Source organism: Leptonychotes weddellii, chromosome 15 (genome assembly GCF_054177405.1).
Source record: "Leptonychotes weddellii isolate Sample4059 chromosome 15, ASM5417740v2, whole genome shotgun sequence".
In the NCBI taxonomy this organism is placed as follows: Eukaryota; Metazoa; Chordata; class Mammalia; order Carnivora; family Phocidae; genus Leptonychotes; species Leptonychotes weddellii.
The window spans coordinates 12727936-12753552 of NC_138383.1; the positions used below are offsets into that span (position 1 = coordinate 12727936).

Here is a 25617-nt window from a genome sequence, read left to right on the forward strand (position 1 = left end):
TACATTTGACTCTTTAAAGACTGGAACATGCACTAAGATTCACATAAAAATCAGTCTTAAAATGAAAATAAAAGTATACTACACTCCCCAGTTTACATATAATCTATGTTCACCTGCTTTTTCTTTTTTGTAATAAAATATATGCTTTAAAAAAGAACAGGAGCGGGGCGCCTGGGTGGCTCAGTCGTTAAGCGCCTGCTTTCGGCTCAGGTCATGGTCCCAGGGTCCTGGGATCAAGCCCCGCATCGGGCTCCCTGCTCGGCGGGAAGCCTGCTTCTCCCTCTCCCACTCCCCCTGCTTGTATTCCTGCTCTTGCTATCTCTGTCTCTGTCAAATAAATAAATAAAATCTTTAAAAAAAAAAAAAAATAAAATAAAATAAAATTCAGTTTAGTACTGTGTTCCCGTTAGAAACCCAGTAATACTGGGGGGAGTTTATTTTAAGGAAATAACCGGAAGTGCATAAAAATTGATAAACAGGGATTTCACTGTGGCATTATTTAAAAAAAGATAAAAGGGGAAGGTATTCTGAATGTCAAGGCTTGCAGTGTTACACATAAACACCATTCATTAAAAGAAATATCTGTGTATATGTACAAGAAATATATGTGTACTCAGCAATGGAAAAAAAGGAAATGAATATAAAACTTCAGAAATGTGATGGTACTCACTAATTAATAACGAATTAGGACATTGTAAATGTAAAATTAGCTACCAAATAATTACTCTTAGCAATTATTCCACAAGGGAAAAATTCCACCTGTTTTGTCTTCTAGTTTCAGCAAGTTAAATGAGGGTGGAAGTTTTTAGAAGACTGTAGAGCCATTCTGATTTAAATTCATTCACTCAGTAGATATTGAACAATGAACTCTAGAAGTATTCTTCGAGCATTTTGCCCTGATGTTGAGGATAAAGTGATCCTTGACCTCATGGTTCTCCCAAACTATCTGGTTTGAAAAGCTATAAGAAAAGCTCATTTATAAACATAATTGGTTCAGAATAGTCCTATTCTGTTTGTTACGTTTAAAATTCATATGAAGTTCATATGAATTCATTATACATTAGATTATCTTCTTATTTTAAATATTCCAAAGGAAAGGCAGCCTTATAAAATGGCTCTTTATTATGTATTTTTTCTTCAGTCTTCCCTATTGTCATTTTAGCTTTAGACTTGTGGGAAGAATCTTGATTGTGTTTTCACTCTACTGCAGATGGCAAGACCTAGGGGATGGTTGTCAGTGAGCCGAGCGAAAACAGGTTCACCGACAACCAGGTGGAACTCTGGGTGTGGGTATATGTCTGAGCGCATCCTTGGGCTGACAGCATCCCATCGGTCTTCGTGAAAATTGAAAAGCATACATTCATCTGATGTGTTGGACAGTGTTTCAACTCAGAATACTGCTTCAGGGCATATAAGCATTCATAGCGCTCTGCCGTGTGTGTAGGTACTCCTCAACAAGTGGTGACTCAGATCATTAGAGGGCAGCCCGTCTCCACCGCAGTCTCTGCCCCGAGTGCGGTTTCCTCGACCCCTGGGCAGAAAGGATTAACTTCGGGAGCATCCAGCACAAATCTGCAGTCTTCAACCTCACAGTCCCCTCGCCCCCAACAGGGACAGGTGAAGCTTACCATGGCTCAGCTCACTCAGTTAACACAGGGCCACGTAAGTAATGCAACTTCATTTTAACTTTTTTTTTAAGCTTTTAATTCCACTTAGTTAACATTCTTCATTTTAACTTTAGAGGTAATCATTTATTTATTCTTGGAGTAAGTTTAAAAACATGTACTTAGGGCACCTGGGTGACTCAGTCGGTTAAGCGTCCCGCACTTGGTTTTGGCTCAGGTCATGATCTCAGGGTCGTGAGATTGATTCCTGGGTCAGGCTCCACGCTCAGTGGGGAGTTTCCTTGAGATTCTTTCTCTCCTCCCTCTGCCCCTCCCCCTGCCCCCCCAAATATATTTAAAAAACAAAACAAAGCCATGTACTTACTCTGAGAACTTTATAACGCACTTTTTAAAGAAATGGCTGCTTCCTAGAGTCGAACAAAAATATTTCTTAAAGGCAAGATACAATAAATTTCAGTTATCTAGAGTGCTTAGACCTTAGACTGTGAACTAAACTAAAACAGCCAGATGGATAATCTTTTTAACTACCAAAACATTACTAGTTGACCAATTTCCATGGGAAAAATAAAATTTGAGTACATAAGTTGCTTTCTTGCAAGATTCATTATTGTTACCAGTTTTTCTAGTAGTAATCAATAGATTGAATGTGGTTCCTATAAAGAAGAGGCTTTGCCCTCTGTGATAACCTGATACCAAAACTTCTTACGATGCCTCACCCATTAATATGGAAGGGTACAGACAACAAGGACGGAGAGACCAGTAGCACAGCAGAGAATGCAGAAAGTGACCATGCATACGTGGACACTTGTTCTACCATAGAAGTATCATTGCAGGTCACTGAGAAAAGGACAGACTGTTCAGTAAATGGTGTTCGGACATGATATGGGAAGCTATGAAAGTAGGCCACTACCTCACTCATAAACTCAATTCCAGGAGGATAAAAGTCCTACCTGTGAAAGTGTAAAGCTATAATACTTTCAGAAAGCATGATAGAAGAAAACCTTCATAACTTAAGGTAGGAAAAGAAAGGCTTTCTTACTTAAAAAAACAAACAAAAAAAACACTAAAAGTAAAGGAAAAGATTTGTAAATTCAGCTACATCAAAAATAAGAACTTCAGTTCAGCAAACATTATAAAAGTGAAAAGAATGAGAGAAGATATAAATACAGTCAAGCAAGGACTATTATCCAAAATACATAAGGAATAACTAAAAATCAAGAAGGCAAAATGGCAAAGCTCAGTTAAAAAAAAAAAGGCAAACAAACTTAAAAGAGGAAATCTAAATTCCAAAATCAAAAAAAAGTACTGAGCTCTGTTAGTAATGAGGGAAATGAATATTAAAGCTATGTCCATAAGAGCATGGTATAAGTTAAAATGTTAGGATCAAGAATTGGCAAAGACACGAAACAAGATGAACTTTCATGCATGACTGCTGGTAGTATAAATTGGTTGAGTCGTTTGGAAAGCTCCTAGACATTATCTAGCAAAGTCGAGGGTATGTGCATACGTCCAGGAGTTTTTCTAGGTGTAGTCCCTAACGAAGTGCTTGTTCATGTGAGCACCAGGGTAATGAGCATGAGTATTCATAGCAGCATGGTTCACAAGAGTAAAAACGTGGGAACAACCCAGATGTCTTATCTACTATCAGGTAAATTGTGGTACATTCCTACAGCAATGAAAATGAAAAACCGCAGCCACACAAAACCACATTGTTGAGCTAAAAGAGCAAGTAACAAACACGATTCCATTCACATAAAATTCAGAAACAAGCAAAACTAGCTCTATTGTACAGGGATACAGGGCTATTGCATTGCCTACCTGGAGGGGTGTCATTCCCATCGTGTTCTTCATGGTTGGTGCTCTTGAAGTTGTGAACCCGGAGCCCTGTAAAGATCTACAACTGGTGTCTGGGTGGCTCAGTGGGTTTAGTGTCCGACTCTTGATTTTGACTCAGGTTGTGATCTCGGGATTGTGAGATTGAGCTCCGTGTTGGGCTCTCCACTCAGCAGGGAGTCTGCTCCAGATTCTCTCCCCCTACCCCACTCTCTCTAAAGATAAATAAATAAATCTTAAAAAAAAAGAGAAGATCCATACCTACGCAGTAGCACTATGAAGAAGTGCAATGCTGCGGTAGCACTGAGAACGGTGGTTACCTCCAGGGGAATGGAGATCAGAGCAGATCACAGTGGGGGCTTCTTGGACGCTGGTGATGGTGACCTGAATGCTGATTTTACAGAGGTTTACTTTATAATTAGTTTTCAAACTACACTTGATGTCTTACGTATTTTTGAAATGCAAGAGTAAATAAGGGACTCATGAGTGAAGTATATGGAGTTCAGTACATGAACTTTGTGGTGTCCGTTTTGGCTGTTGGGAATTTGGGGTGGGTTGTTTTTACTTTGCTTTCTAACTCTCTGCCATGTCCCTGGTAGTTGAGGTCACTGGATTAGTAAGTCCTGGACAGAAGAGGTAGTACATACAGAGTTTTTACTTCCTGGTCCCCATTTTGAGAACCATGTGGGCATTAGCAACCCTCCTGACTTGGTGTTTGCATTCCCTGTCTAAACCCTAAGCTTTTTATACTAGAGTGCACACAGAGACACACACCATGGGTAATCTGGTACATGTTGAAAAACTGAAACCAGGAGATCTGGGCTCCTCATTTTATCCTACCTTTAACTTGGTCTCCTACTTTGGACAAGTGACTTAAACTTTCTAACCTTGAATTTCTAATTAGTGATAAGATCATAGTAATATTTTCTCTCACTACTCCACGAAATCACAAGTCCATTGTGAAGATCAAACAAGACAGTATATAGAAAGATGGTTTGAAAATTATAAAATAATATGAATATAATATTCATATGGTTTAAAATCAGAATTTTGTGGAGACGTTAGTCATTCACCTCAACGCCCTTACTTTATAGATTGGGGAAATTTAGATCTGGAGGAGTAATGTCACTTGTAGACAGATACCTGGCTGTCCATTTGGAGAGCTTGGACTGGAACTCTGCGTTTTTAGTTCATGTTTTTTCCACTGTACAACAGCAGTCTTCCCAAATAAATATTCTTATTTTAGCTTATCTGAATTCCTTCTGGTGCTGTTCTGTAGACATTCAAGTATATGTTTTCATTACATTAAAGGATCTTTCTAACATAAAAGTGATATACTTACAGATTGATGCCTTGAACACTGTTTACATGTTGTCTGTTCTTTTCCACAGGGTGGCAATCAAGGTTTGACAGTAGTAATTCAAGGACAAGGTCAAACGACTGGACAGTTGCAGTTGATACCTCAAGGGGTGACCATACTTCCGGGTCCAGGCCAGCAGCTGATGCAAGCTGCCATGCCAAACGGGACTGTTCAGCGGTTCCTCTTTACGCCTTTGGCAACGACGGCCACGGCAGCCAGCACCACCACCAGCACTGTTTCCACTACAGCAGCAGGTAGAACTCGGGGTTGCCGGAAATGCTGCGCGTTATTCCTCAAGTGGCTGGGCTAATAGAGGGATGGGAGGCCCACTGCTTACCTTTGGGAGGATATGCCTCAAGCCAGTGAGCTTACGAGATGACTGGTCAGCCTCACAGCATCTTTTGTTCCTAGAGGCTCCCTGTCACCTCCATCCCCCCATAAAGAAATATAGAAAATTGGGGTGGGGAGCAAAAAATAGTGGCTATCATGGTAACTGTGCTCACACTTGCTTCTTGCCCAGCTTTGTAGGCACTGATTGAGTCATGCAGATTATCTCAGGGAAGGTGGATCTGTCTAGCTCATAGCCTACATCTGAGAGCTGCAGGTCCAGAACCACTTTGTTAGCCTCCTCCTGAAAGCTGCTCTCACCATGCCATAGGAGAAAAATGAGGTTTTAGCATTAGCCTTATGCCAGAGGTCCTGGCTGATTTCCAGAGGCTGCACCTTGCTTTATAAAAGCCAGTGCTCCGGAGCGTTAGCGTGTGCAGAGGGCAGCCTTGAAGCAGGACCCGGCTCCCCAGTTAGGAGAGTCCTACCTCAAGTGTGTCTGTGGAACGTTTCTCAGACATTAGTCTTTTTTTTTTAAGATTTTATTTATTTATTTGACAGAGACACAGCAAGAGAGGGAACACAAGGAGGGGGGGAGTGGGAGAGGGAGAAGTAGGCTCCCCGCCTAGCAGGGACCCTGATGTGGGGCTCAATCCCAGGACCCTGAGGTCATGACCTGAGCCGAAGGCAGACGCTTAACGACTGAGCCACCCAGGCGCCCCTAAGGCATCAATCTTCTATACTAAAATAAGGAATTCTCACCTTTAGAAAATCCCCTTCAAATTTTTCTTTTACCAAGGTCCTGTGTTCTAGAGTAACAGAAATATTTGGTCTTTCTTTTTCACAGGTACAAGTGAACAAAGACAGAGTAAATTATCACCCCCGACACAGGTGCAACAAGCCAAAACCTTGCCACCAGCTCAGTCATCGAGTGTGAGTCCTCCAGAAGCCCAGCCACAGACTGCTCAGCCTTCAGCTCAGCCCCAGCCCCAAACCCAGCCCCCGTCCCCAGCTCAGCCTGAAGTTCAGACTCAGCCTGAAGTTCAGACCCAAACAACTGTCGCATCCCATGTCCCTTCTGAAGCACAACCCACCCAAGCACAGTCATCCAAACCCCAAGTCGCAGTACAGTGTCAGCCTCAAAGTAATGTCCAAGGACAGTCTCCTGCTCGCGTCCAAAGTCCACCACAGACTCGAATACGTCCATCGACTCCATCCCAAGTGTCTCCTGGACAGCAATCCCAGGGTCAGACTACAACCTCACAACCGATTCCAATTCAACCACATACATCTCTTCAGATACCTTCCCAGGGCCAGCCACAATCACAACCCCAGGTACAGTCTCCAACTCAAACTCTTTCATCAGGACAGACGTTAAGTCAAGTTACTGTGTCATCCCCATCCCGTCCTCAGCTACAGATACAGCAGCCACAGCCCCAAGTCATTGCTGTGCCTCAGCTGCAACAAGTCCAGGTTCTGTCTCAGATCCAGTCGCAGGTTGTGGCTCAGATACAGGCTCAGCAAGGTGGTGTGCCCCAGCAAATCAAACTCCAGTTACCCATTCAAATTCAGCAAAGCAGTCCTGTGCAGACTCACCAGATTCAGAATGTGGTTACAGTGCAGGCAGCCAGTGTGCAAGAGCAGTTGCAAAGGGTTCAGCAACTCAGGGATCAGCAGCAAAAGAAGAAGCAGCAACAGATAGAAATTAAGCGGGAACACACTCTCCAAGCTTCTAATCAAAGTGAAATCATTCAGAAACAGGTAAAGTTATTAAGTAAAAGCAGCATGTTCAGTAGCTTGAATGATTGTGCTGTGCAGTAGACCTAGTTTTGGTTGTGTTAGGTTTCCGACATGAGACAAAAGTCATTGATGGTTCAATTTAGAAGCAGCACTGGATTGACAAGAAATAACGAATGATTACCATGGCTTGGAACTCTGTTGGATGTAAACAATCAGTGCTTATTAGAAGAACTACCTGTATTCGGGGAGAACTAAGATGGGAAGAATGGAGTTAGGAGTTTCAGTACTATGAATACAAACCTTGAAGTCTGACTAAGCTCAAAGCCACATCAGGTGTCATAGTCCTTTGTTTGAAGTTCTTTGCAATTGTCATTCCTTAGTTTGCATGTAGACCAAGCAAATTTTAGACAGTGGAAACTCACTTGCATTTCTAACCACACCTTTGTAAAAGGTTGACATTCTTCTGTTCCATAGCTGAGATAAAAAGTGCCGTCCTGCAGTAGCGTCTTAGTGAAGTAAGGCCATTCAGAGGAGTTAGAATTATTCTACTTAAAATGAAGTCACATGTATAAGATCCTGTAGCATCACTGGAGAAAACTGTCTTTGCATCAACAGCATTAGTCAGGAGTTTGAGCGTGGATTTCAAGTGTTCCCAAGTCATAAGACCTGTGTTCAGTTCCGGGGTCTTCTATTCCGTCTGTGAAACTCACCTCTCCCCTGAGCTCTGTATCCTCATTAATACTCCCTCTCTTTCCAGCCATACAAGATTATTGTAATGATTGAATGAGGTCATGTATGTAGAAGCACTTTCTATTTTTTATTGGGATATGCTTGACATATAGCATTGTTTAAATTTAAGGTGTACAATATGTTGATTTGATACACTGGTACTTGGAACATGATTGCCATTGTAGCAATAGTCAGCACCTCGGTTACATCATATGAGCATCATTTTTTTTAGTGGTGGGAATAATTAAGATCTGGTCTCTTAGCACGTTTGATGATTCTACTACAACGTGATTAGAAGCACTTTTTAAACAGCAAAGGGATTTTAAAAGTGTATGGTAATATTCTTATAAATTGATGTCATGTATATGTTCAACTGCATCATTACCCAGCTTTTAGTACTGTGTAGTGTGCAATTTGAGAATTATTACAATGTCTTTCTTTATCCTAATCTCTGTGCAAATTGGGACGGGGAGGAGGGAAAATATTTGAAATTGATGCCAAGAAAGCGAGCGTAATGTTAAAAAAAATAACGGCTGTTGGAGAATGATAGCTGGGTAAAAATTACAGCTTATAGTACTTATTTAATCTCAAACAAGTGAGTTAAGTTTTTCATGTCTCAGAATCTTTTATAAAATTATCCCTTTCAGTGTTGTTAGGAGGAATAATTGAGGTAATGTCACGTGCTTACTTAGCACAGTGCCCAGTACACGGTAAGCACCCAGGCCATATTGTTGTAGCTCTAATTTCTTTTGTATTAGGATATAAAATTCTTACAGTTTCTTTGGAAAACATACATGTGCTCAGATTTCTGCTGTTGTTATCTGTATACCAACTTGCAGTCATTATATAAAATATGCACTTTGGGATTTTGTTCTGTCCTGAAGGTGGTGATGAAGCATAATGCTGTAATAGAACATTTAAAGCAGAAAAAGACCATGACTCCAGCTGAAAGAGAAGAGAATCAAAGGTAGGGAGAAATGTTTATAACCTAGGAACACAAGGACTCGTTGTATACCAGTCTTTCTTCTTTAGCGTGCACACGCACAGGAGGTCTGAGTTTACGGTTTTTTGTTTTTTTGTTTTCTTAAATCTTGGCTGAAGTTCATTAAATGAGAACACTTGGCACTACTAGCTGCTCATAACTGGTTTGAATCACTCTTAGAAGCTTTCCAGTCACAGAAAGTTTGTGTATCAACCATAGAGACATAGAAAAATTATTTCTTAAGCCTTTCAGAATGAAATGCCCAGCATTACATGGATTGTGTATTTCTCTCTAGAATGATTGTCTGTAACCAGGTGATGAAGTATATTTTGGATAAGATAGATAAAGAAGAAAAACAGGCAGCAAAAAAACGGAAGCGTGAAGAGAGCGTGGAACAGAAACGTAGCAAGCAGAATGCCACCAAGCTCTCCGCGCTGCTCTTCAAACACAAAGAACAACTCAAAGCTGAAATACTAAAAAAGAGAGCGCTCCTGGACAAAGACCTACAGATTGAAGTGCAGGTAAGAAGGTATTTCCTTCTGTGTCCAACGTTTAGCATTTAACTTTATTCTTTTTTTTTTTTTCCCTGTGCAACTTTGGTTAAGTTTTAAATGTCAGCTTGTTTCTAGAGCTTACATTTTTGTACAGAGACTAAAAATGGTGGGACACGTGTCTTTTGAAAAAGGACAGAGGTTTTATATCTGAAGGTGTATTGTAATCTCTAACGTAGCCACTCTTAGAGGTCAGTCTTTTTAAAGGAAAACATTTTGAGAACCCTCTTGAGGATAGCCTTTATGCTCTATGACATAATCTCTCCAGTAGTTACCAGGAGCCAAGTTTCATGAGAAAGGCAGACCAAGAACTGCAAAACAGTGTTGGAAAAATGGAAAATAAAGAGTTGCCCATTAAATAAGACACCTTCCTCCTTGACTTGTAACTGATCCTGTAGGCATTGCTAATCCTCTGCTTGCTTGGGGAATTTATTGAAAAATGAAAGAAGACATCTATTCACACATATTTGAACAGCTTCTTAAAAGAGAAGTAGGCTACTGAAAGCATCCCTAGAAGTACCTTGTATATTTTAAGAAGATGAGAAGTATTTTTAAAAATCAATCAGCCCAACAACCAACATTACACAACTCTGAGACATGAGAGATCTTCCCACTAAAGTCAGAAGCCAGATGACAGTGCCAAAACCCAGCATTATTATTTATCACCTCTGAAAATTTCTAGTTAGTGTGTTAAGTCAAGAAAAGAAAACAAGGGGTGCCTGGGTGGCTCAGTCGTTAAGCGTCTGCCTTCGGCTCAGGTCGCGATCCCAGGGTTCTGGGATCGAGCCCCGCATCGGGCTCCCTGCTCCGCGGGAGGCCTGCTTCTCCCTCTCCCGCTCCCCCTGCTTGTGTTCCCTCTCTCACTATCTCTCTCTCTCTCTGTCAAATAAATAAAATCTTTAAAAACAAACAAAAAAAGAAAACAAGGGGGATAAAATTCTTATTGTATATGATACGATTATTATATCAAAACCCAAAAAGAAAAATTTTATTTATGAAAGATTTCAGTGAGGTGGTCACACACTAGATACATCTTGAGACTACAAGCATTGCGAAAGTGTCATAAACAAAAGAGCCAATTCACAGTAGCAGATATTCCCTCTCACCGTATCTTAAGATCCATTTCAGATCAAAAATTCTAATGTGAAAAAGGAAACCACAAAAATAATAGAAGAAAACAAAATTGTCATTTTTGTAATCTCGGGGTGTGGAAAACCACCCCTGCGCATTACAAATTTCAGATGCCATAAAGGAAAAAGATTTGCTGACAGAAGAAAAAATTTTATATAGGAAAAAAGAAAATACCATAAACAATATTGAAAAATGGGTAACAAACAGGAGAAAAATTTTGTGACATTGATGACAGAATTAGTAGTCCTATAATTTAAAGAGCTCTTAGGTCAGTAAGAAAAAGATGAGTATTGGTTAACTAGATAAGGGAAATCTTATCACAATATATACATGTATCAAGTTACTACAATGTATACTTTAAATATTTTGCAGTTTTGTCAGTGATACCTCAATAAAGCTGAAATTAAAAAAAGAAAAAAGAACACTCTAGTACAAGAATGTGTAAGACATACAAATAAGCAATTTTCAAATTTAAAAATGCCAAATACCAGTAAACATATAAAAAGATAGTCAACCTAGGGACACATGGGTGGCTCAGTTGCTTAAGTGTCTGCCTTCAGCTTAGATCGTGATACCAGAGGATCGAGCCCCATGTTGGGTTCCCCGCTCAGCGGGAGGCCTGCTTCTCTCTCTCCCCCTGCTTGTGCTCTCTTTCTGTCAAATAAATAAAATCTTTAAAAAAGGATAGTCAACCTAAATACTAAGGAGTGAAATGAAAATACTGTTTTTCTAGAGAAAATATCATGTATTTCTAGAGAACATTACACTATATATCAAAAGACTCTAAAATGTGGATATTCTGATATTCCATAATTTCAGTTCTAGAAACTCATGTAAGAAACAGGCAAGATATATGAGCAAGGACATAATGAATGTTAATAATCATAACAAAAATTTGGAATCAACCTGAAATCCACAGAGAAGAGATTGGTAATCAGTAGTTCTCAAAAGAAACACTTTGGGCCCTTTCCACAGGCCAGATTTTTACACAGTGTAGGAAGCATAGCATTGAGTACTCAGTGCGAGTATCATCACCTTCAACCCAAAAAATGACCTTGTCCCCTCCACCTACATTCTCACATACTCAAGGTACCAGCACCACCCTGAGCTGAGAACCACTGGATAAAATACATGTGAGAGTGTCCACTCAGTGGACTACCATTTTAACAAAATGGTGTGGGTAGGATTGGTCCTTTTTGTTTTTAATTCTTTGGGGAAATTCTCAATGATAAATGCTTGAATGAAAAATTCAGGTTGCAGAATAGTAAATCTAATGTGACTTAGCCATTCAGTTCACTCAGCAGGTATTTAACATCTAACGTGTGTCATTTGCCATTCCCACCGCATATTCTGCACAGAGTGGGGAGATATTTAATGGTTTGGATTCTTTACATGTAAATAAGTAAATTGGACATGTACATTCAGATGTCTTTCTAAAGTAATTACCTTGGCCAACAAATAAAAATAATCTGTAAGTCAGTGTGCCTCCAAGATTACCATTTTTTAAAAATTTTAGAATATATCTTGTGTATATTATTTTTAATAGATGTATCCGTGTATAAACATAATTTATACAGAAATGGAATCGCACTGGAGACAAACATACTGAACATTTTTCTGCATTCATTATACTGTGTGGCCATTTAAAAATACTTCTGCTATAAACATCTTACAGTGCGGTCTTCTTGGCAGTATATTACATAATCTAATAAGGAAGGAAATTTATTATACTCTAAGAAAGAAGACTCAGCATTATTATTATTATTTTTTAAGATTTTATTTATTTATTTGACAGGGAGAGAGACAGCGAGAGAGGGAACACAAGCAGGGGGAGTGGGAGAGGGAGAAGCAGGCTCCTGGCCGAGCAGGGAGCCCGATGCGGGGCTCAATCCCAGGACCCTGGGACCATGACCGGAGCCTGAGCCTAAGGCAGGCGCTTAACGACTGAGCCACCCAGGTGCCCCAAGACTTTTTTTATTTTTTTTAAGATTTTATTTATTTATCTGACAGAGAGAGATAGCAAGAGCAGGAACACAAGCAGGGAGTGGGAGAGGGAGAAGCAGGCTCCTGGCCGAGCAGGGAGCCCGATGCGCGGGACTCGATCCCAGGACCCTGGGACCACGACCTGAGCCGAAGGCAGACGCTTAACGACCGAGCCACCCAGGTGCCCCAGACGTTCAGCATTATTTTAACTAGTAGAATTTATGGCTAAGATAATTTGCTTTGAAGGGCAATATTCAAATGTATATATACTAGCATATTTTTAAAATAATTTTTTTTTGCAAGTGTAGTGGATTTCTTTAAGTTTACAAAATACATGCTTATAGAAAATTAAAACGTTATAGAAATACATAAAGCCAATCATGAAAGTTCTCCCACAATTTTACTCCCTCACAAAGCCACGGTAACAATGTGGTATTACTATTCCATTATTTTTTATAGCATTAACAAGTTATTCTACAAAAAAATGCTTCCACAACTTTAATTATAATTTTATTTTTTATATTCAAGATAAGTGATTGGTCCTTTATGTTCTTGTATGATTTCTGCTTGTCTCTTTTTTGTTAAATAGGCTATTTTTTGGAGCAGTTTTAAATCGACAAAAAAATTATGCATAAAGAGTTCTTGTAGACTGTCCCCCCACACACACTCACACACCACAAATTCCTCTGTTACCATCTTGCATTAGTGTGGCCATGTTTTACAGCTGATAAGCCAATATTGATACATTATTATTAACTAAAGCCCATGGTTTACATTGTTTCGCTCTTTGTGTTACGCAGTTCTAGGAGTTTGACAAATGCATCATGTCATATATCCGTGTTACATACAGAATACAGAATCCTGTCATTACAGTATCGTACAGAATGATTCTGCTGACCGAAAGATGTGCTGTGTTCCACCTTTTCCTCTCTCCTCCATCCCCCTTTGCTTCTCTTATTGATAAAATAATTTTATTATTTAGTAGAAATTAAACCTTCATTTAGCTCTTTGAACACCTCAAACATAATATTACAAAAGTTTTTGTCAAATTGTTCTATAAAATTAATTTCAGTTGGCATGAATTCAGATTCAGTTATTTTTTCTTTTTTTAAGAGAGAGTGTAAGCGGTGTGGGAGTGGGGTGCAGAGGAGAAGGAGAGAGAGAGAGAATCTTAAGCAAGTTTCACCCCTAGCACGGAGCTCGATGTGGGGCTCCATCTCACAACGCTAGAACATGACCTGAGCCAAAATCAAGAGTCACACGCTTAACTGATTGAGCCACCCAGGCACCCCAGATTTAGTTATTGATTTTGTTGGTTGTTTTTTTTCATATCACATGTTTCATTTGGCTTGCATTTGGCTTCTTTTTTTTTTAAAGATCTTATTTATTTGTCAGCACAAGCAGAGGAAGCGGCAGGCAGAGGGAGAAGCAGGCTCCCCGCTAAGCAGGAAGCCCACGGTGGGACTCAGTCCCAAGACCCTGGGATCATGACCTGAGCTGAAGGCAGACGCTTAACCAACTTAGCCACCCAGGCGTCCCAACATTTGTCATTTAAGTGAGAGGAGTTTTGTTTTTGTTTCCTCTCTGAAGGCCCAGTTATAGACCAGCCAACCCTTCCATCAAGCAGGGAGCCTGTTCTTATGGCCCAGTCCCACGAAGCATGCTGAGGTCCCTTCTCCCTGCAGAAACTGGTTGTGGTGGGCTACCACCTCCTAGTTCTGAGTCTGGAATCCCGCAGGCCTGCAGTGTCAGCCCTGTGTACAGTTTTGTGTTTCCATTTCATAGAGACATTTATATCTTATTCAAGCATGGCTCTAGCTTTTCAACTTTTTCTGTTTTTGTTTTTTTTTAAGATTTTATTTATTTATTTGACAGAGAGATCACAAGTAGGCAGACAGACAGGCAGGCAGGCAGGCGGAGGGAGAGGGAGAAGCAGGCTCTTTGCTGAGCATGGAGCCCGATGCCGGGCTCCATCCCAGGACCCTGGGATCATGACCTGAGCCAAAGGCAGACGCTTAACTGACTGAGCCACCCAGGCGCGCCTTCTCTGTTTTATATTTTACTACCATTGGTATGTTCTTGAAGTGGGGGATCAACATGTGTAACCACTATAACATCTTTTTTTGTTTTAAGTGACTTCTGTGTCCAATGTGGGGCTCGAACTCATGACCCTGAGATCGAGAGTCGCATGCTCTACCAACTGAGCCAGCCAGGAACCCCACCCCACTATATCCATCTTGATTTTTCTAAAATCTGTTCCTTATGTTACAAACACATCATATTAACTAGGAAAATGGCACCCAAGATTTACTTTCTTCCCTTGGAAGAAGTTTAGACTTTCTTTTTAAATAGAGAAGGATTGCTGAATTGTTGTACAACTTACCTTCTCACTTACAAGACTATCTAGATGCTAGATAGAAAAAATAGACTCATTAAACCAGGACCATTCAGGTTTATTTGTTAGAATTTTTGTGATGTTTACGGGGTGCCTGACTGGCTGAGTTGTTGGAATATGCGACTCTTGATCTCACAAGTTCAAGTTCCCACACTGGATGTAGAGGTTACTTAAATTTTTTGTGTGTGTGACCAAAGGCTTGGTCATAGCAGTGATTTATTTACACCACGTTTGTACATGGATGCCAATGACAATGGCTTTTTTCCTCTAGGGAAATAATCATCATTTCAAAGAATAAGTTGTGGTACTAGGTAACAGAGGTGTGTCTGTAAAGTATTTCACATGAAGAGAAGGAAGGATTTTAATTTATGTCAAAATGTGTATTGATAAAATAGCTTTCCCTGCATTCTTAATTTCTGGACATAGGAGCATAATAAATAAGGCAGGTCTGTCTCTCATTCAGCTTTTGGCTGGTCAGACCCCATCTTGAGTATCATGTTCAGTGCATGCTGGGTCTCACTGTAAGGACACAGACGGAGAGCAGCCAGAAGGAAGCAGGCGGTGGGTGAGGACACTTGAAACCCCATTCCGAGCAGCAGCTGAGATAACTAGGATACAACATGGGCAAGCCAGGAGGGGACATTGTTTTCAGAAACTTGGTCATCTTTCTGTCAGATCTTCTTTGAGGATAGCTAGCAGCTTTCTGGCTGCTATATAATCTTCACTTTATCTTGCTCGTTGATTTGGTTGGGTTTAAAATAGTTAGGACACTCCAGTTACTCCCCTCCCTCACACGGGGCTGAGCTGTGGAGCTGCTCCGACAAGGGAGGTAAGGTAAGAAGGAAGGTCATGTAAAGTCCTCTGGCCAAGTCATGCATTTACGTTAAGTGGAATGACAGTCTTGTATTGTCTTTAATTGACAACAGGAAGAGCTCAAGAGAGACTTGAAAATTAAGAAAGAAAAAGACATGGTGCAGGCCACCACAGTGGCGGCCACCTCGCCTCCAGCCCCGCCTGCGCCTCCAGCCCCGCCGCCGTCACCCCCGCCTCCGCCTCCCCCGCAGCACACAGGCCCCCTGGCCACGGCCACGGCCACGGCCACGGCCACGGCCACGCTGCCTGCGGCTTCCCAGAAGAGGAAGCGAGAAGAAGAAAGAGACTCAAGCTCCAAGTCCAAGAAGAAGAAAATGATCTCTACTACCTCAAAGGAAACTAAGAAGGACACAAAGCTTTACTGTATCTGTAAAACGCCTTACGATGAATCTAAGTGAGTAGATCTTTTTGGGCTCTAGTTTATTTTCTTAAAAGTTTAGCTGTTAAATTTCCAGTTGTGAAGAAAATGAGTGTATTGGTAGCAATGTCAATGAAAGTAGTTGAAAGTAAGGGTAATGAGGTTTCATCTGTGGTCTAGTAGCTGATGTTCTTAAACTCGACATTAGAGAAGTAAAAATTTTGTATTTTACGTGTTCATGATTCATGTTTGTTCTTCATCATATCCTTTTCTGTCAAAAACAAGCTTTCTGTTGCTCTTTTGCTTTCTCTTCTTCTCTCTGGATTGAATCCAAATCAATCAGTAATGCTGTCTGGAGAAGGAGGTATATTATTACCGCAGCCCTTACCGAAAGCCGAGAGCATCCTTTCTGGAATCTGTTCCCAACGTTATGATTACATCAAATCTTAGGCACTATCTGACTATGAATGGTGGACAGTGTTTCAAGTTTGAGTGGTTTTATTGTTTAATTTTAAGCAATTCTGTTTTTTGTATTGGAATACTGAAAATTAATATTATTTTTGTCAAAGTTCCCACTTTTCTTTTTGGGGACAAAAGCCAGAGTGCTCTTTTCACTCAGTCCTCAGGAATGACACTCAAAAATGTGATAATAAAGCATGGCAGCTGGAAGATGTTTTTGACTGTTGTGACTTGTATTTGGTGATATATACAAGATTTTAGAAACACTAGTCCATTAATGCAGTTTCATTTTTTTTTTTATCATTATCGTTGAACGAAGTATTTAGCTTTCATTTTGAGCATTTAAATATAGGCCAGCTTTTTAAAGCCAAGATTAACTACAGTGTTTTTTTGCAGTACCAGAATGTTTGATTGTGCCAAAAATATATGATTATTTAGAGTTAGCCATGCTTAATATCTACCTTCAGTGGATGCCTAATCAATTTATAAAATAAAATTGTGATCTCTTCAGTGATGTTTTTTTAAGTTGTAACATTGAAGCTGTTTTGGCGGTGCTATTTAAAATTATGACCAGGTGCTAGATCAACACTTTCTGTTGCTAGATTTAGCTGTGTGTTGAATTAAACACCTCAGTTTTGGCTAATTTTCCCTTTTCATTGTCTTTATTGGAAATGATAGATAATGTGGAAAGTGGGGCCCTGCTAACTGATTTTGCCCTTAGTCTAATACAAGCGTGCCTCCCTTTAAGCACAAGAATACTCGGTGATTTACAGAACAAAACAGAACATGATTTACTTACTTTACAAAAATATCTGCATATGGACTTTATTTAAATAATTAGGCTTCTTCGGCTTATTTAAAATATTCAGATCACAGAAATTCATTTCACACACATTTTTGTCATACTTAAGTTGCATAAAATGAGGCACGCATGAACATGTGCTCATTCTTCTGCGATCACCTCATTATCTTGTGGGTATTTCATATTTTTCAGTTTGTTGTTATTAAAACTTCAGTGTACCAGGTTCATTCACTCCCTGTTCTAGTTGGGATGAGTAAGTGTTTTTTAGGAGTATTTTGTGATCTCTTGTACCCTACTAGGCTGGTTTGGGAACCTAGTGAGAGTGACTAAAACTTGAAATTCACGTCCTGAGCTTACTTCCAGAACACATAGCCCGCCATCTGGGTGAAGTCAACATGCAGAAACACCTTGAAGGCCCAGCCCCCACATGTGGCAGTGAAAATCATGCAGGAGTCTTAATTCAAAAGAAAAAAATTAACGTGAATAGGATGAACTACACAATCATGTATTATTCCTTTACATTCATATGGCAGGTTAGTTTGAGGACTACTTCCATTTCTCCAGGTTACTATGCCAAGAAATACTTTGGTAGAATCCTATCAGCAAGGTCAGTCGGATCCCTTGTGATTCACGCTAATTCCTGCTATGATTTTTACATGGCATTCCTATATAGCTCCTGTCAGCACTTTTAGGTACACTCTGTGTTTGTCGTAGAGATGCTTTTCATTCATTCTGTCATTTGGGATCTTACATTACAAAAGCCTAGAGGGTTGACTGAGTGTGATTGCCCTCCGTTACACACTCATACAGCCCCAGCTCACCAGTTACCGTGGAACCTCTTGAGGTTTTGGCTACCTATTATTATATCACACTCCATACTGTATATACCCCTGGTTTAAGTTGAAGCCGTTCCTTACCAGGTAATTAACCTGGTCACTCTCCACGTTGTCACATACATTACATTGAAAAACTGGCCCATGTCATAATCTGTTACAATTGGATTAAATTCCCATGTTAATTTAGAAAACTTAGTAGAAATTGAATTACCCCATGTATCTTTCTTAGATTTCTTCTTCATATCATATTTTGACCATTTATCTTCTACACCTGGCTGACCTGCATGTTCCTTGTAGTGTAACTTCTCCTTGGTGTTTGCGCTTTGCTTTGTTTTCAAATTTAAACTGTGAGATACATTTTCAAACCTATCTAAGAAATAGCCCTGAATTTGTGGCATAGGTTTGACAGATGTAAGTCATTGATTCTTTGGCTTTGGTTTTGTGCCTGTTACAGTTTTACACACATTCATTAAGAGGGAGACATTACCATCAGTGTGTTGTTTATTTTTTCAAATTCCAGTATGTTTTTAAAGACCCATATTTCACTAAACAGTGTATTTGTTGAAATTGATGTGAGTGATTTTATGTTTCTACACTTGATACAGTGTCAGATGCTGTAGTTTGCCAGGGATAGAACGGTCGGATGCAGGATGTTTAGCTGACTCATTGCAGAAAGTAATCCTGTAAGAAAGTGAATCAGGACAGGGAAGACAGATTTAAGTATCATGCAGCTCAAAATGACAATTACATTGTCATTTTCATTGTGAATACTTTTAGGTTCTATATTGGCTGTGATCTTTGTACTAACTGGTATCATGGAGAATGTGTTGGCATCACAGAAAAGGAGGCTAAGAAAATGGATGTGTACATCTGTAATGATTGTAAACGGGCACAAGAGGGCAGCAGTGAGGAATTGTACTGTATCTGCAGAACACCTTATGATGAGTCACAGTGAGTTCTGATAAGAGCATCATATTTAATAATTTAGGAAGCCAAATTGCTCTGACTGGTTACTTATTTATTTTAAAATAAAAAGCAAGATCTTTTTCTGCATATATTATACACTTACATTACAAATTCCTTTCCAGTTTTTTTTCCTCTTTTTTCCCCTCTTTACCTCCCCTTCAAAATTTATGTTGCTTCATAGTGAATGTTTGAGATGCATTGGGGAAAAAATATGGTTTAATGGTAGACTTGATTCTTCAATATGTAACATAGAAATTAATGAGATTAAAATAGCCTGACTTGTTTGGACTTTATCAGTGTTTGAAATGGTGCTTTATTGTAGGTTAGAAAAAAACACTAATTTGGGTATAAGTTCTGAGACTGTTATTAGCTTATAGGATTTTGAACTCCTGGTTGGGTGGCCAATACCAGCTTCCCATTTGATACAGTACTGGTTGAAAGATTTTTGGTTTATTTTGTTTTGAGCTTTAAAGTCAATTAAATATTTTGCATAATATTCTCCAATATTACAAAGTGTTCTTGATAAACTTTTAATGCTTGTTCTTAACATCAGAAACACTAAATTAACACAGTTGAATGTTGATCTGCGAAAGTATTAAAACAGTTGTAATACCAAAACTATTTTATACCCAGAGTTAGAATCTTTGCAGGTGCATGTTTTAGTATTTTTAAAAGTAAATTATAAATAATGTGATCCCATCTGTTTTGAACTCACATTTCCGTTTCGGATCTTGCAGATTTTATATTGGCTGTGATCGGTGTCAGAATTGGTACCATGGGCGCTGCGTTGGCATCTTGCAAAGTGAGGCAGAGCTCATTGACGAGTATGTCTGTCCACAGTGCCAGTCGACAGAGGATGCCATGACAGTGCTCACGCCGCTAACGGAGAAAGATTATGAGGGCTTAAAAAGGGTGCTTCGTTCTTTACAGGTGAGAAACCGCTCTGTGTGCAGCGTTTGAAGAGGAAGTCAACCAGCGTGACTTTGGAGAAAACGTTTGTAGGGTTTGAACCTTCCAGTCTCAGAGTCTGTGATTATTTCCTGACTCCCAGCTAGTCTAGTGAAGTCCTCCAGACTTCAGTCTTTCACATGCCGAGATCATGAGGTTAACCATATCCATACATGAGCGTAGTTGTTGTTTATGTAACACTCCGTCTTTAAATGACTCACTTTTTTAACCTAGATTTCATTTATAAAGAAAAGCTTACCTCACCACTATAGATTGAAAAACGGTTTGATTAAATTCTAGTGAGGGGGTGCCCGGCTGGCTCAGTCAGAAGAGCATGCGACTCTTGATCGTGCGGTTGTGAGTCTGAGCCCGCATTGGGTGTAGAGGTTACTTAAAAATAAAATCTTTGAAGGAAAATAAAAACTTTTTAAAAGACCTAAAAAGAGAACAGTGGTCTCAATATATGGGTGTCGTTATTTAATAGCATGTCCCTGCCCCCTCGTTAGCAGTGGGAACCATCCCACACTTTGAACCTGTTCCAGTCCAGCTGTATAGGTAGCAGGTTGTCACGTAGGGATGAGAGGACAAGTTTCTGACTTCTAGGCTAGTGCCGCCCCCCACCCCCCAAGCCGAGGTCCTCAGACCACCCTTCGAGAACCCTTAGCACAGATTATGCTCACCTGAAATGATTTATGACTAGAGCAAAACTCCTCTAAGTATAAAATAATTGCATCTCTCAGGTTTAAAACTGACTTTTGGAGTTTAAGGGTTGATGGATACAATAACTCAGTTGGGAAACTTAAATGAAATTAGCATTTCCACCTGACAATAATGTTGTTTTCTGCCCCCATTATAGGCCCATAAGATGGCCTGGCCTTTCCTTGAACCAGTGGATCCTAATGATGCACCAGATTATTACGGTGTTATTAAGGAACCTATGGGTAGGTACTTGAGTTGAATATGGGGTGTTTTCAGATGTCTCAGCAGATATTTGTCATCCATGAAACTGATACATTGTGAGGATATGTTGAGCAGGGCTGGTGGAAGAATAAATTACTGTGGTAACTTGTGGGATAAATAGGGAGTGTGTATTAAAATGTAAATCTGCATTCTCTTGGACCCAGCGATTTCATTTCTTAGGATTTACGTGTGCACAAGTATGTTGTTCGTCGCAGCACTGTTTATAAGTCCAGAAAAACCAGAAGTGAAATCAGTGGCCATCAGTAAAGGAATAGCTGAATCAAATGATAATGTAAGCAGAGTATTCTGCAGCTATGTAAAAGATGGAAGTCAGTGCACGGGTCAGGATCTGTCTGAGCCTCTCCTCACTCCCTGCCACCTTTTCCTCATCTTTTCCTGGAGGAAGGCAAATTTGATGGGCCTACAGTAGAGATCCAAGAGAATATGCCCTCATTTCCCAGAACAGAAAAAATGGTAATAAGTAACAGCCACAGGTGATTGTATTACGATGAACAGTTTCGGGTGATTATGTTAAAACTTGTTTATCTGTAAATGAAATTATAAAAATTAAAACGTAGATAAAAGCTTCCAAAATTGCCAAAGAAAGGATTAGCTCCAGCTGATGAAAGAAGTATTTCAAAAGCCAGCTAAGCATTTTTTAAATGGGAAGGATTTTATTGTATATTTGAAAGTTGCTAAGAGAGTTACCTGAAAAGTTCTCATCACAAAAAAAAAAAACTTTCTTACTATATGTTGTTGGTAATAGATGTTAATTAAACTTATTGGGTAATCACTTTGTAGTATATGCATATATCAGGTAATTATGTTGTACACCTAAAAGTGATACAATGTTGTATGTCAGTTATACCTCAATTTTAAAAAATGAGAAGGGTTTGTGTTTGACACTACTTCAAAGGGGGAAAAATGTGAAGGGGAAATAAGTTGAGGGCTTAGTTAAAACTATCTGAAAAATAAACAAGTAGCCAGTTACCTCTGTTCTGATGTTGAAAGTAGAAGAAGCTAATCCATGTATGTATTTTTGATTTGTATAATCTCTTTTGAGAAGGTATCTAGGGATATTTATTTAGATAAATAATTCTGCTTTTAAACATAACACAATTCTAGAAAATCTAGGAAATAAAAGAAGTAAGAAAAGATAAAATGCACCTTTATCTTTTCCTCACTGAATCCCATTTTGGTGTGTTCTTGTGTGTGTGTGTTAAAAATGATATCATACGATGATCTGTTTGAGGGGCGCCTGGCTAGCTCAGTCAGGGGAGCACGCGACTTTTTGTTTTTCTTTAAGATTTCATTTATTTATTTGACAGACACACAGCAAGAGAGGGAACACAAGCAAGGGGAGTGGGAGAGGGAGAAGCAGGTTTCCCACAGAGCAGGGAGCCCGATGTGGGGCTCGATCCCAGGACCCTGGGATCATGACCTGAGCCGAAGGCAGACACTTAACGACTGAGCCACCCAGGCGCCCAACATGCGACTCCTGATCTCGGGGTTGTGAGTTTGAGCCCCACGTTGGGTGTAGAGATTACTAAAATAAATTAATAAACTTAAAAATATATATAATCATCTGTTTAACAAACCTGTTCCTGTGTTAACCTTCAATAACGTGACTTTAAGGGCTTTCGGTAGTCTGTGAATTGAATATACCTTAATTTATTTAACCAAAATTCTTTTCTTGAAGAGCTGGATTGTTGGGGCGCCTGGGTGGCTCAGTCGGTTAAACGCCTGCCTTCGGCTCAGGTCATGATCCCAGGGTCCTGGGATCGAGCCCCACATGGGGCTCCCTGCTTGGCGGGGAGCCTGCTTCTCCCTCTCCCACTCGCTCTGCTTGTGTTCCCTCTCTCGCTATGTCTCTATCTGTCAAATAAATAAATAAAATCTTTAAAAAAAAAAAAAAGCTGGATTGTTTTCTGGTCTTTTTTTCCTTCTTCTTTATATACCACCAAGGTGTAAACATCCTCTTATGTAGTAGATACGTACACAAAGATAATACAGATCTCCAAGACATACTGTTGAAAGAAGAATCAAAGTTACAGAAAAATACCTAGGTTTTAAGCAGCAAACAATTCTGTATTTTCTGAGGGCACATAAATATATTTAGAAATGCAGAGAAGAGGTCTACAAAGATATAGACTACATTGAAAATAGTAGTTTCTTTTCAGGGAATGAGGGAGCCAGCAAAATCAGCAGCTTTTATAAATTTTCTTGAACAGAAATAAGAAATAGGGTTATATGAATAGACCATGTTTTATAACATACTTTATAAACTTGTCAGTACATTTTTCATACCACGTGAAAATATGTGGTATGGACCTACATCATTGTTAATCGTATGCCATTAAGATAATTTATTTAATCACCCCCACTTAATGGGTTTTTCACTTGTGTGCAGTTTTTGCTGCTATAAAACAGTTCTGTGAACATCTTTGTTTATGCATCTGCCTGCACTTGTTTGTTTTCTGCAGAGAAATTCCTAGAATTAGAATTTCTAGATCAAAGGATATATATACTTTTTAGGCTTTTGATAAATATTTTCAAATTGCACTTCTGCAAATTGAACCAGTTTCCAATGATAGTGTATATACGTATCCTTCCCTCTCGACTCTTGAAAACACTGAGTATTATACTTTTGAGGGGAAATAGTTTCTTTGAAAATATTTATTTCAAAATAATACGTTTGGTGTACAGATGTTACAGAGGTGCAGAGTGTAAAGTATAAAACGTACTGCCACTCATGCTCTGTCTTGGAGGGGTGATCATTGAAAATAGGTTGATGTGTTATTTTTAATTTCTGCTAATTTGGGTAAAGAAAGTGATTCTTTAGCTTTGCATGACTTCACTAACTAGTGATGTGTCCTTATTGTTTGCATTTTATGTGAGTTTCCTATTTATGTATTTTGCCCATTTTTCTCTTGGGATATTCGTATTTTTGTCACTGTTCTTAAGGGCTCTTTATATACCAAGGACCTAGGTGGCTCAGTTGGTTGGGCATTGGACTTCGGATTTCAGCTCAAGTCTTGATCTCAGGGTCATGAGATCAGTGTGGAGCCTACTTCAAAACAAAACAAAGTTTTCTGCTGATTTTTTTTTTGGCATATGATTTTTTTTTGATAGAGAGTGCACGAGCAGGGGGAGGAGCAGAGGGAGAGGGACAAGCAGACTCTGTGCTGAGTGCAGAGCCCAACATGGGGCTCAGTTCCATAACCCTGAAATTATGACCGGAGCTGAAATCAAGAGTTGAACACTTAACCTACTGAGCCACCCAGGTGCCCCAGCATATGATCGTTTTTAATGCTTTTGGTTTTAAATCTATTCATCATTATAAATTCTGCCTCTGGAGTCATACTTTAGTCCTTTGCCCTTCCCCAGATTTATAAATACTCACTTATATGTTCTCCTAGTACTTTTTTTTTTTTTATTAATTCATTTATCTGAGCGAGCACGCACACAAGCAGGAGGGACAGGGAGAGGGAGAGAGCATCTCAAGCAGACTCAACACCAAGCACAGAGCTTGATGCGGGACTCTACTCCACAACCCCGAGATTACAACCTGGGCCAAAACCAAGATTCATACACTTAACGGACTGTGCCACTCAGGTGCCCCCCTAGTATTTTCTTTTTAACGAATATCTGATTAAGTTGGAATCACAAAATGTCCAAGCACTGTTCACATACATTATTAAAATTAACCAGGCAGTAAGTACCCGGAACTTAAATGCAAGAGTGATGTGCTGTGTTAAGTTTTTACTCTTCCCAGTATAGCTTACTGGACCTACTACACACAGCAGATGTGCCCAAGCCTTGCTTGAAATTTCATTGGGCTAGGAGCGTGTTTGCAGATGTTTTTTCCCTTATCTGCATAAACTGGAACTATCAAAGATGTGTGCGTGCGTGTGTTAAAATATATATAACAGGGGTGCCTGGGTGGCTCAGTTGGTTAAGCCTCCAGTTCTTGATTTTGGGTCATGATCTCAGGGTTGTGAGAACGAGCCCCGTGTCAGGCTCCATGCTCAGCGGGTTGCTGCTTCCTCCTCCTTCCTCTCCCTCTGCCCTTCCCCCTGCTCGCGCTCTCTCTCTTTCCCTCTCTCAAATAAATAAATCTTTAAAATATATATATGTAACAACTATTTAATATGCACAGTTCAGTGATTAATTACATTCACAATGTTGTATCTTTTAGTACATTTTATAGTTTTCATTGTCCTTCAATTTTAATCCACCTAGAATTATTTTGGCATTAGTGTGAGGTAGAATTTTTTCTTCAGATATGTAGGCAGTTGCCTCAACCCAATTTATTAATGAATTTGTTCTTCTTCTGCTCATTGGAAATGACATCCTCAACATATATAAATTCCTTATACTGAATACAGTTAGGTCTGTTCCTGTGTTGAGTACAGTTCCATTACTGTCTTTGTCATCCCTGCAGCGCCACACTTGCCATTATCACAGCCTTATAAGATTTGTTTAATGTCTGATAGATTAAGTTCTCTCCTATTTTATTTTTAAATGTTTCTTAGATATTCTTGGGCCCCTTGGGTGGCTCTGACTCTTGTTAACTTAACTCTAGTTAAGCGTCTGACTCTTGCTTTCAGCTCAGGTCATGATCTCAGGGCTGTGAGACTGAGCTTTGCGTCGGGCTCCTTGCTCAGCACGGAGTCTGCTTGAGATTCTCTCTCCTCCTGCCCCTCCCCCAACTTGATCACTCTCTCCCTCTCTCTCTCTCAAATAAATAAATTTAAGA

The 25617-nt window shown here is 39.7% G+C and overlaps 1 protein-coding gene across 14 annotated transcripts in view; it reads left to right on the plus strand.

Annotated features, from left to right (window-relative positions):
* BPTF (bromodomain PHD finger transcription factor) overlaps positions 1-25617 on the plus strand; it is a 146984-nt gene that overhangs the window by 112750 nt on the left and 8617 nt on the right. For 7 of the 14 annotated variants that reach the window (XM_081804660.1, XM_081804659.1, XM_081804661.1 and 4 more), the window contains 9 exons: positions 1445-1662; positions 4850-5072; positions 5993-6906; positions 8499-8581; positions 8892-9117; positions 15583-15923; positions 18762-18935; positions 19688-19880; positions 20755-20839. In XM_081804660.1, the coding sequence (XP_081660786.1) occupies positions 1445-1662; positions 4850-5072; positions 5993-6906; positions 8499-8581; positions 8892-9117; positions 15583-15923; positions 18762-18935; positions 19688-19880; positions 20755-20839 (2457 nt within the window). The remainder of the gene's footprint in view (positions 1-1444; positions 1663-4849; positions 5073-5992; positions 6907-8498; positions 8582-8891; positions 9118-15582; positions 15924-18761; positions 18936-19687; positions 19881-20754; positions 20840-25617) is intronic. The other 7 variants (XM_081804667.1, XM_031023984.2, XM_031023985.2 and 4 more) reach the window with 3 other exon arrangements.